We start from the raw sequence: 12419 nt of genomic DNA, 5'->3' as shown, positions 1-12419 counted from the left end.
AGCAGACTCTAACCGCAAGTCAGAAAAAGCATGAAAATACCAAAATATCATAGAGTTTAGAGCCAGACAAAAAGTAGCTAATCCATGCGTGATAATAAACAAGTCTTAATGAACATATAAAGTTGTGTGCAGACAGACAATTAGTGTGTTTCTAAGCAGTTCCTTTCATCCGATCACCAGCATCGCCACCGGTGTCTCGACTCCATCAGGTGGGTATCCTCTGCCATGTACGCCCTCATATCACCCCTAAAATACAATGGCCTCATGACGGGGTCCATAAGATTGGTTGCGTTTCTCCTCTTTATTGTGCACGTCAATAAATACTTTCCCTCGCAATAAGTCTCTCCTAATTGAAATGTATACAGATGGGTCCTTTAATGAGTCTTTTATTTGACAGGAGTAGTGCAGTGCCAGTTCGAAACTGTTCAGCACAGATTAACCAGTAATGTAAGTGTCATGGTTTTGGTTTTTGGTTTAGTTATTTTGTTTTGTATTCTCATGTGTCTTGTTGTGACTTTCCACTTCCTGTCTTTGTCTCTTTTCTGTGAGCACCTGCGTTTCATTTGTTAATCATCCCACACTTGTGTTTTCCCCCCACACTCTCTTCATTCATAATGTTTTTATACTCTTTATAATTATTTTTTTTCTTATTTTATGTGCCTTGTCTGTTTATTTAATCTTGTTAAACACAATGTGACATTGTAAAGACAGATGCTACATAAATAAAGTTATTATTATCTATTATTTCCAGCAACCGATCCTATAAAATGGCCTCAAATGTGTGGTCCGTTTTTTAAAAAACCCTGCAGAATACTGATTGCTCCAAATGACTCCTACGAGATGGCTGCTCATAACATGACAGATCCACCTCCATGTTTAACACCTGGCAAAAGACACTGTGGGTTGAAGCATTCTTTGGCTTTCTCAGACATCGTTATCACTTAACTTTGCTCAGGTTTCATGTCCTCACACGACATTGTGCTTTCTATTTGAACTGGCATTGCATTAAAATGAATGGAAAGGCTGTTCTGTTAGGAAAGTGTTACGCATGTGTGCTGTTTCAGTGTGTGATCAGGATTTTTTTTAAAAAAATTTTTTAGACTTCCCCCGTTACCACATTATGTAATTTGGCAGTTTTTGTGCTAAAATCTGCCATCCAGGCACATCATATTTTGGCTGCGTAGTGTTGTTTTAAAAACTTTTAAAAAATAGCGACTGTCAGGTCTTTTTTCACACAAGAGATGCAGCTCAAAGTGATGATCATCAAGGCAAACACCTTTAAATATCAGGTAACATTTTATCCCCCTATTAAGCATTCAATGGTAGTAAACCATGATTTAAAGGAGACATATTCTGCTTATTTTCAGGTTCATCATTTTATTTTGGGTTACTACTAGAATAGGTTGACATGCTTTAATGCTCAAAAACACATCAGTTTTCTCATACTTTCCATACTGCTCTGTTTTCGCTCCTGTCTCTTTAAGGCTCCTCCCCCTGAATACCCAGCCTGCTCTGATTGGTCAGCTCACGCACACCTGAGCCAGCACCATATACAACAGCAGAGCAGCTGTGCTAAATCAATTTTTACAAGCCAAACTAGTCACTGGGCATAAATTATGCAAATGTGTGACATTGTGACATAGCGTGATGTCACAAAGTCACAGAATTAAAGGCGGGACTACTGACGAGGCATTTCAGGAGCAGTGTTTTCTGTTGGAGAGAGGAGCTTCTGTTGGTGCGGACTTTGACCTTTAAGCATAATTCGACAAAAAAGCATAAAAGGTCTCTTTAATAATTTGTATATAACGCACTACAATGTAGCTGGAAGCAGATATAAGCACAACAGTTTTAACTTCCATACAGACATATTTCATATTACAACAATCCTGTCTTACTATATACAGCATCCTCCACTTATGGGAGCCCACAGGAGAAGTACACCAGTAAACACATATACCTGCTTATAGTTACATTCCATCACTGACCGCACAACACCTCATTTGGTCTTGCTGTACTGAGATGGGCAGGGGGACGGTTCCAGTGACTGGGTCCAACACTACATCAGGCAGCATCACCGCAGGTCTTTGTCAGAGTTTTGGGTAAAGCAACCAGCAGAGAGTCTCTACGAGGGGCACATCCCAGCAATACATCAAAGTCAGCGACACAGCCAGGAGAGGATTAATGGATAAACGCCAGAAAAAGTGCTGGAAGCAAGTGTGGGGACTTGACAACAGGCTCTTCTGAAAACTTCAAGCTGTGATGATTTATAGGCTCATCTGATGCAGCACTAAAAAAGTTTGAAAGCAAAAATCAATGTGATAAAACTTCTGTTTCTCTGTCGTGGTGTGTTTACTTGATTTGACCACCGCATGTACACAATCATCTCAACTTTCTCATGGCTAAATGAGTGGAGCCTGAGGATGTAAACACCACATGTTGTCACTCCACATCATCACCAGATTCCCAACAGGAAGTCCAATTTAGGACGTCTGTATTAAAGGCAGAGAGGAACTGTGTGACAACAATACATGAGAGGGTGGATCTCACGTGTACGCTCAATGAAATCCCTGTGTCACTCTCTTTAAGAAAAATCAATGAGCTGTGAGATAATGTGCAACACTTTGTGGCTGATGAAGCAACAGCCTTTAAATTAGACTGCCCCCACCCCCCCACCCGCAGGGAAGGGTTTTATGGTAAATATCATGGGAGGCTTCCACAACCTTCTCATTGGCTCAGAAGTCGGAGACCCCCGTCATATAAAGCGGGAGTACCTCATGTAGCTGCCTTTAAACCGCTGGCAGGCGTTTTGGAATCGCGCTTGGACTTGAGCTGAACGGGAAAATACCGTTTTACGCACGGAGCGCTTGGAGAGGCTGCGGACGAGAGCGCGCCGGCGATCCATTTTTTCGAAGGAAAAAGGGAAAAGAGTTGCACGACCAACAGGTTTGTTTATGTTTTGGTGTTACATGTGCACTTAATGGGGCTTTGCTCGGGGCGGAAAAGTTATTTAGACTCGCCTTTCCTCGTGTTTTAAGGATTGGAGTGCGTAATGACAACTCCAACGAGTTAAAGTGGTTTTATTTTGAAGAAAAAAACGCAGCAGTTTGATTTGTTAAAGACGCTGAGTTTGTATGAGGTGATACGAATCTCAATAGCGCTCGTTTAGAGAGGAGAAAGAGGCTATAAGGTTATTTATTTTATTTTTTTATGTCACTTTGTTTGCACAGTGATTTCACATTTAATTTGAAAATCTATTTCCGGATACTTCAGACACTCTTTTAATGTTTGAATTGTGTGAGAAATGTGTCCTTTGCGTCTTGGCTTGTAGCCTTCATTGCTCTCCTTCACTAATTGGTTAAAGAGATCTGGTTTCCACTGAGGATGACAGTGACACACATGGAGTCTTTTGTTATTCAGGGAAAATGTTTAGTAAACCTCAACAAAGAGATGTGATTCTGTTCACATGTCTGTTTGTTTGCTCTCTCCTCCTCACGCATCACTTTCCTGTTAACAGAGAAGCTGTGAGCTGAGGCGTCTGAGTGGGCATGTGGCTCCTGGAGAAGCTCCGTAGCTCTGTGGAGAGCAGTGGGACAAAATCCCAGCCCCCGCAGACAACAGAGGCCATTCCTGTCTCTGTTTACGCCAACGTCCTCACTCCGGACAAGATCCCAGATTTCTTCATCCCCCCGAAACTGATCTGCTGCCCTCCGGAGGAGTCCCTCACCCCTGAGCCTCAGCACCTCTCTACGCTGCGACCCTCCTCCTCTGACCACGCCATCTGCAGCCAGAGCCCCAGAGCACGGAGCAGCAAGAACCCCTGCAGCCCTCGCCTCTTCTCCCGCATGGTGGGAGACACCCGCAACCTCCAGAAGTCGGCCAACCGTCACATCATCCAGATAGAGAGCGCCGACGAGCCAGCATCTGTGGACAGGGTCAGCACTGATGTCAACACCAACGCAGACCCACAGTCACAGACTGCGATGTCTCTGCCCTACGTCCCCAAGGCTCAGACCTCCTACGGGTTCTCCACCCTGGTGGAGTCTCCTCACACCCGACGCAAGGAGAGCCTCTTCCACAGCGACCCCAACAGCCCTTTCACCTCGCCCAACTCCCAGAGGCGCTCCCAAGGGGGGACTCTCCTGGCTCCAGCGGACCCCAACCCCTACCGGTACTTCAGCGGCGGAGAGAGCGACACCTGCTCCTCAGCAGACTCATCCCCATTTAACTCCCCTCTCCTCTCCCGCTCTGCTTCCCTCCTACGCTCCATCACACAGCAGACACAGGCCAAGGTGACAGCTGTTTCTTACTTTAACCGTAGACTACTTTGATAATCATTTAATCGTCACAAGAAAAAAGTCTCTGATTCCAGCCTCTCAGATGTGAATGTCTTCTGGTTTCTTTACTCTGTGACAGTAAACAGAACAACTTTGGAAAATGTGTTCACAATTTTCTGACCAAACAATCAATGAATCGAGAGAATGATCAACAGATGTTGTTGTTAATGAAACTGAGGGTTTTTTCTTCTCCCTGTGTGTTCACCCGGTGCTTTTTCTCTCCCCCTGAAGGTGTCTCGTGCCAAGCGCTCCCTGGCACGCCACAGCTCTCTCTCCACTGATGACTGCAGCTCAGCAGACAACAGCCCCAACATGCAGCGCCGCCGCAACCGCTGCCCCCCGTCCCCTGCCTTCAGAGGGTGCAAAAGCAGCGGCTCGCGGGGAGCAGCTTCGGACGTCCTGCAGCGTGAGCACACCATCAACCTCCACAAGGGGGGGACGCTGAGGCTGAGCACTCACTACGACCCGGAGGCGGCCCGGCTGAGGGTGCGCGTGCTGGCGGCCGAGGCCCTTTACGACAGGCAGACGGACCTTAAGAGCATCAACTGCTGCGTGGCGCTCTACCTGAAACCCGGCAAGCAGCAGAAACAGAGGAGCACCATCATCAAGAACAGCAGGAACCCAGTGTTCAACGAGGACTTCTTTTTTGACGCGCTGCCCAAGGCGCAGGTGAAGAGTCTGGCCATGAAGATAAAGGTAGTGAACAAAGGGACCAGTCTGAGGAGAGACGTGCTTCTAGGAGAGAGGGAGGTGCTGCTCAGTGAGCTGCTCGCGGGCCTCTAGGGAGCCGCTGTCAAGACCTCGGTGGAAACGAGCAGCTCCACGTCTCCAGGGGGCCCCTTTTTCTTCTCTGGCTACCTTTCTATCGCAATCCACAGATGTGCCGAAGACCGGGCAGGTGAAAGCATGCCGATCACGTTGATAACAAGGGAGCTGTTTCTTGCAAAGAAAGAATATAAAAGCGCTCCGTCCTGACCAAACAAATGGAAGTCCACCGTTATGTACATGCTTACCAGTGTATTAGCAACGTGACCAGTGGAGCTGTTGTGCCTAAATATTGAGGTGTTTTCCTTCTGATGTGGCTCAGTGTCATATCAGCCGCAGTGATGACGCAGTAATAATAGTACATGTGGATTTTTTGCACGTTCCTGTGATCCTCTGTGCACTAAAGAATGTATATGTTTGGGGATTAGATTGTAATTGCTCCTGGATGTACTGTTAACATGACTGTTGTTACATGTGAACATGTGAATAAAAACTTTAAACTCACTGATTCTTTGTTTCACCCCGCAGCTTCGTCTCAGTGATGGTCTTCTAACATTTCCTCAGGATCAAGCACGAGCCCGAGGAAATGATTACACCCCCCCATCCTCTAGTGTTCCAGTTTTTGTAAACAACACGGAGGCTGGGCCCTGCGAGGCCTGCGCAGGCTGGGTGTCATTTGCGAGGCTTTTAATCCGGAATCTCTGCACATGATATTGTCTTTGTGTGCAACCGAACTCCCTGTTTAATTTTAGAGACATGTTTGCTGCACAGCCTCTCCTCCGGAGGGTTTCAAATTGATATTAAGGGCAGCAGGAGGGTTTAATCACGGCTCAATCACTCTCCTGAATCAAAAACTCTCCTACCCTCGTAGTTTATCTGTACAGTGAGGATACGGCTTGATTTATGTGCTCAATATTTGGGTTGAGGCATGAAAACACGTCTGTGCTGAGGGAGAACAACACATCCCTGTAGTCCACACTAATACATCTGTCATGCATACAGGGGTCGTCCTACTAAAGAGCATCATCCAAGTGTGGAAGTTATGCGCCCTCTACTGGTGAAACATTAGAATGACACTTCACAATCCTTTAGAAATACTGTATTATGTCTAAAGGATTTAAAGCAAATTGAATTGACTTGTGACCTGCTCTTATACACTGGGACAGGCGCTACAATGAACCCCGATAGGAAAGAAAAACACATTTCATTTTAAAAAATGTAAACACTCTGAGAACACTCTGAGGCTTATGGGTGATCTGCAGCCGGCTTCATTTACTTATAAAGGACACATTCATCTGTGAGCTTAAAGAACTTTTAATTGCTGCAGACTTTGAGAGCAAAGAGATAAAACTGGCTAAGAAAACCCTTGGTAATGCAAATTGTGCAGAAGAGACAAAATAAGGTAATAATCTCTGAATGGAGTGAACCATTAAGTGTTTCTAAACCCCCTTTTTTATGTCTCCACTGATACAAAAGTCTTTTAAAAAATGTTTCTTAATCAGCGTCTTACTGTTAGTAATGGATTCCTATGTGAAAACACATTTTCTGCCCAAGTTAAAACAGTTTTGGTTATTTCACAATAAAAGACCTCTGTCTGTTCTGTCCCACTCTCTGCTCTTCTTGGCAGTTTAAAGTGGGTCGGACTCAGTTACAAAAGGTTGATGTCACATATTTCAATGCACCATGCACTGTGTCTTGCAAATTGTACAATCAAAACCTGATGACAGTTTGTGGATTATAGATATGGCAGAATTAAAAACACAAACAGCAGTAATTTATCACAAGATACCTTGAGCTTGTTCCTGTGAGGTTTTATGTTTTTAGAAGGATTTTAGCCATCAGGGCAGCTCGCTTCGTGACATTAAGGGAGGTGATGGAGAGACTTTGTTGAGGTCATTCTTGAAATGCTTCCCAGGCACTTTAAATTGAATAATCATTCATTTTAAGTAACAATTATTTGTGCTGTTTGACAAGAAATGCAAGCAGGGACTATCACACACATAACTCTGGCACGGTAGTCTGACGTGTCCTGATTTTCCTTGTAAACTACTCAAAGTTTTAATTGTATTAAAAGTAACTATGGTACATTCTCGAAAAAAAAGCAGAGACAATGTGTTGATGTGTTTGTTCAATTATGATTGTTGTTTCCTTTCCATCTTTCGGTTTAATAACAAAGAAGTGAAAATTCAGATCTTTGTGATTGTTGCCAAGCCGAGGTGTCATGTCATTACACAAATATTCAAATCCCCCAGAAGTCAACTAGTATTCATTTTTTTATAACATATTCTGATCCTACTTCACAGCTCAACTCTCATCAACAGCTGCAGAGTCCTGCACGCCACACTGCATTTATAAATATGAAAGTAGGTAGATGATTTTTCAAAGAGTGGAGTGGATACACATGGAGAAATGTAAATATATCCAAATTCTTATAAATGTTAGGTTACATACAACTTTACAGTATGTACGTCGATATTCAAGTCACCTTTCTGGTCATCGGACTAATGTAGGAATGTGATGATGTTAAGATTAGTGCACCTACAGTTTAATACCACGTTGTTCTCACTGTGTAGATGTTTGTTTGATCTGTAATGATTATCACATGTTTTAATCACAGGAGTCTAGAGATATGATATTTATCTGGTAGGTAATGTTTGCAAAGGAACTACGAAGCACTTATTTCTCTGTAAGGGAATCATCTAAATCCAATTTTATTTTCCTTTTATTTACAGAATTTGCAATCAAACTATACCTATACTAAATACACTACATCCCCTCCCTATAATAACACAAATATATTTTAAAAATAAAAATAAAAAATCTTTTACTGACTCAAAATGACGTGTTGCCATCCCATAAACTCGTATTATTATTATATTCCTGGACAAACTAGGAGAGTGACATGTGTCTGCTTCTGACATGTTATTTGCTGGAAGTATCCTGTGTCAGGGGGTGTGTTTGGTTTGTGAGCCGGGAATCAGCTGGCACTGCCCGTCCGAGCGAGCTGCTGGGAACAACCGCAACAAACGAACCCATCAGCTGGTGGGACCTTTAACTCGCACGCATCGTGGGGGATGTAGTTCTTTAACGCAACAAGAATCCCTCCCGCTCTCGCAACTTGGAATTCGGTCAGAACTACGTCACCCACAATGCCTCGCTGCCATCGTAAACACAGACCTGTCAAACAACACAAACGCCATCTTGACAGCACCCTCAAAATGGCAGAAAGATGTGAGCTAGAAACCGAGTCCGAACCGAGATTCCTGCCCGGTGCCGTTTGAAAACGGACTCGACAGTTCGTCCAGAACCGAGTGGTAATGGGGTTGGTGTCCAGCGCGGCAGCTCAGAGCCTGTAAAAATGGATATAACCACGGCGGTTTTCAACGCGGCCAGAGATGGTAAGCTGAAACTTATCCAGAAGTTGCTGAGCAACAAAACTCCAGAGGAGCTGGAGGCTTTAGCCGAGGAGAAGACGCAGGGAGGCACGCCTCTGCTCATAGCCTCCAGGTACGGACACTTAGAGGTGGTAGACTACCTCCTTGAACACTGTAAAGCGAATGTCGAGCTCGGGGGGGCGGTTAACTTTGACGGCGAGACCATCGAGGGGGCTCCGCCGCTGTGGGCGGCGTCGGCGGCCGGTCACCTCCCCGTGGTGAAGACGCTCCTCAAACACGGTGCCTCGGTCAACAACGCAACGCTCACTAACTCAACGCCGCTCCGGGCCGCCTGCTTCGACGGCCACCTGGAGATCGTCCGCTACCTGGTGGAGCACAGCGCCGACATGGAGGTCGCCAACCGCCACGGCCACACCTGCCTCATGATCTCCTGTTACAAGGGCCACAAGGAGATCGCCAAGTTCCTCCTGGACCGCGGTGCTGATGTCAACCGCAAGAGCGTGAAAGGAAACACCGCCCTCCACGACTGCGCCGAGTCGGGCAGCCTGGACATCATGAAGATGCTGCTCAAGTGCAACGCTCGCATGGAGCGGGATGGGTACGGGATGACTCCGCTGCTCGCTGCGAGTGTAACAGGTCACACCAACATCGTGGAGTACCTCGCCCACCAGCCCCGCACCTCCAGAGAGGAACGCATTGATGCGCTTGAACTCCTCGGGGCGACTTTTGTGGACAAAAAGCGGGATCTCCTAGGGGCGATGAGGTACTGGAGAAGGGCCATGGAGCTGAGGCAACCGGGGGACAAAACCGGATCTCTGGCCAAGCCTCCACCTGGTCCCCCCATCCCTGCCTACGGCTGTGCACAGGAGGTGAACACTGCAGAGGAGCTGGAGGCTTTGATCACAGACCCAGATGAAATGAGGATGCAGGCCTTGTTAGTTCGAGAGCGCATCCTGGGGCCATCCCACCCAGACACCTCTTATTACATCCGCTACAGGGGAGCTGTGTATGCTGACTCGGGCAACTTTGAGCGCTGCATCAGCCTGTGGAAATATGCTTTAGACATGCAGCAGAGCAACCTGGACCCTCTCAGTCCCATGACAGCCTCCAGTTTCTTGTCTTTTGCAGAGCTCTTCTCTTTTGTTCTCCAAGACCGGGCCAAAGGCACCTTGTCAACGCGCATCACCTTCCACGACCTGATGACTGTGCTGGGGAAAAGTGTGAGGGAGGTGGAGAGAGCGGTGGCGCAGAGGGACAACCCACCAGAAGCACCTCAGTTCACCAAAGCCCTCTCCATCATCCTTCACCTCATCTTCCTGCTGGAGAAGCTGGAGTGCAGCCCCGAGCAGGAGCATCAGAAGAAGCACACAGTGTACCGCCTGCTGAAGCTCAACCCTCGAGGTCGCAGTGGCTTCACCCCTCTCCACATGGCCGTAGACAAGGAAACCACGTCTGTGGGCCGCTACCCCGTGGGCCGCTTCCCCTCCCAGGCGGTGGCAGCGCTGCTCCTAGAGTGCGGCGCTGACGTCGACTCACGTGACTGCGAGAACAACACGCCGCTGCACATCGCTGCTAACAACGGCTGTCCGGAGATTATGGCGCTACTTATGAAGGCCGGGGCTCACTTTGACGCTAAAAACGCACAGAGGAAGACGGCCTACGAGCTGCTGGACGAGCAGAGCAGCGGACACCCGGCCCTCTACCCGCTCAACTACGTCACCCTTCAGTGCCTGGCGGCGCGTGCAATAGAAAAGCACAGACTGCCCTACAGGGGACTGATCTCTGAGGAGATGGAGGCTTTCATTGAGCTGCACTGACTTCCACGTCTGTCCCCTGATGAGGCACCCCTGCACTACTCTTCCTGTTGTCCCCCATACCTTACTACGACCTGCCACTGACTTCCTCCTCCACGCCATTCTCCTTCATCATTGTCTCCTTTTTGACTTCCGCTTCGCTCCTGTCAGACCAAACCATAGCAATAAACATCCAGCCACGGGGCCTAAATCTCTGGCTGATATCTGGTCAGTTATAGCTCGACTTCTAACATGAAGTCACGTAGACTTTCAAAGTGATTGTTGGTTCCTATTGCTATTTAAAGCTGGGTGAAACATCCAACTTAATATAGGCTTTAATGCATTTTCCCCCTTTTTGTCCCAGTAAAAAGGAGATTTATGACACAATGGTGCTTGTGTGTGTTTGGTGGCTGGACTGTACGGAAGATGGGTTTTAGCATTACTGATAGGAAGCTTCTGAACAAACTAGCCAGAAAACATGCATGGAAATGAAGAGTGAATATTGTAGCTCACTTGCAAATTCATTCAGAAAAGGATGTGTTTGAACAAACTTTGCTCGCTGGCAGTTTTCTTTGCCTGGTTCTGCCTGTTCACACACAACCATTCTCTATACGGGAAGGTGTTGATTTTACTGTGCCAAATGTCAGCCATCGAGCCATGTTCTGTTACAGACTGTAAACTGGTGGCAAAATGAAAAGCAACTAACTTAACTTTAATTATAAGGAGAGGTGAAAACCTAAAGGTGATACATGAGATACATGAAGCTTCCAGTTCCAGAAGATATTTGATATTTTCAGACTGTGACTTGATTTGACAGCTTTATAACACTGAGGATGAGGATCCTCTTTAGGTGTCTTCTGGTGAAAAGAGCAGGTGCCATTGTTTGGCTAACACTCCCCAGTTCTCCACACAGACGTTTCTAACCTATGCAGTTTATGATATTCCAATTAGAGGCCATCAATTCACTACATGAACATATTTTTCATGGGATTATTCTTCCATTTTACATGCTTATCCTAACAGGATATTGACCACAGACCAGAGACTGCTTCACTGACAATGAATTGGCATCTCGAGAATGTTTTCTTAAGATATCTGCCTATGTCCAAATGAATAGTTTCAAACTGGAGCTTAAAGTGTGCCTACATACCTCTTCTTCTGTGTAATGTTAACAAAACCAGAGATATTTAATTCGCTGTCAGAGAAGCAGTATCAGAAACAGAACATTTAGTGACGATAACAGAGCTTAAGCCCTCCGGTTAGTCTCCATTAGAAAAGTCTGTTCAAGATCTTGTGTCAATTCTGTTTTTGGAGTGAATTTTCCCTTTAACCTCAGATGCAGCTCACAGAAATGGAAACGGACTGCTCCATTCCTGCATCTTAGTCTTATTTTTAATGGTCTCTCTTTTGTTCATCTTGTGTCATCATGAATGTTTTATTTGTTTGTCTGTGCGAAGCACCACCAAGTCGAATGCACACTGAGAGGCTCTAAATCAGAAATAGACAAACTTACATTCAGGCTATTTGAACAGTCGCTGCCTTTCTCTTTCTCAACTGATTCGTTTAACTGATGATAACTCGAGAACAAAAGTGTGTTGGAGATACTTGAATAAAATTCAGTGTCACAACATAACCTGTGTGGAAAAGCTTTCTTTGAAACTGTTTTTTAGATATGGAAACTGAACATTAAGCATCTAAAAATTGGAAATTGATTATCTCCCTTTCCTTGCTCTGATTCGTCGCTGGTTCTTTATCTTAAGTGCTGTTTGCACTTGCATTAAGAGCATCATCATACATAATTAGATGGATTTTAATGCTCAGGATAGCAGCACATAAAAGCTCTGCAATCCCATCAAGGCAGCCAGATCCATAAAGTTGTCTGATTTAGAAAGTGGAAGACAAAGTATTTTACATTGTGTGATATTAGAAGAATATTAAAAAACAATCAGTGCCCATTTATAATCAGCTCTTTATACTAAACATGTGCTCTCCACTGCTCCGCTCACATAAACCTGAGGACACTGAAATAATGCATAACAGAAACTTGATCTTTCTGAGTCCTGCACTCTTAAAGTATAAATAGCGCGCAATTAACGTCACTGCTGCAGGGCAGCGGTAGAGACAGGGCACTT

General features: G+C 45.7%; 2 protein-coding genes across 2 annotated transcripts; both read left to right on the top strand.

The window, feature by feature from the left end:
* Positions 1-3545: 3545 nt before the first annotated feature.
* On the top strand, positions 3546-5117 carry LOC141017449 (C2 calcium-dependent domain-containing protein 4C-like). The gene is made up of 2 exons (XM_073492175.1): positions 3546-4289; positions 4566-5117. Exons 1-2 carry the CDS (start codon positions 3546-3548, stop codon positions 5115-5117), a joined length of 1296 nt encoding a protein of 431 aa, XP_073348276.1.
* Positions 5118-8316: 3199 nt separating this feature from the next.
* fem1a (fem-1 homolog a) lies at positions 8317-11920 on the top strand. The gene has a single exon (XM_073491908.1). It carries the CDS (start codon positions 8458-8460, stop codon positions 10309-10311), a length of 1854 nt encoding a protein of 617 aa, XP_073348009.1. The 5' UTR covers positions 8317-8457; the 3' UTR covers positions 10312-11920.
* Positions 11921-12419: the final 499 nt, after the last annotated feature.

Source organism: Pagrus major, chromosome 21 (assembly GCF_040436345.1).
Source record: "Pagrus major chromosome 21, Pma_NU_1.0".
Classification (NCBI taxonomy): Eukaryota; Metazoa; Chordata; class Actinopteri; order Spariformes; family Sparidae; genus Pagrus; species Pagrus major.
This window is presented reverse-complemented; position numbering and strand designations above follow the sequence as displayed.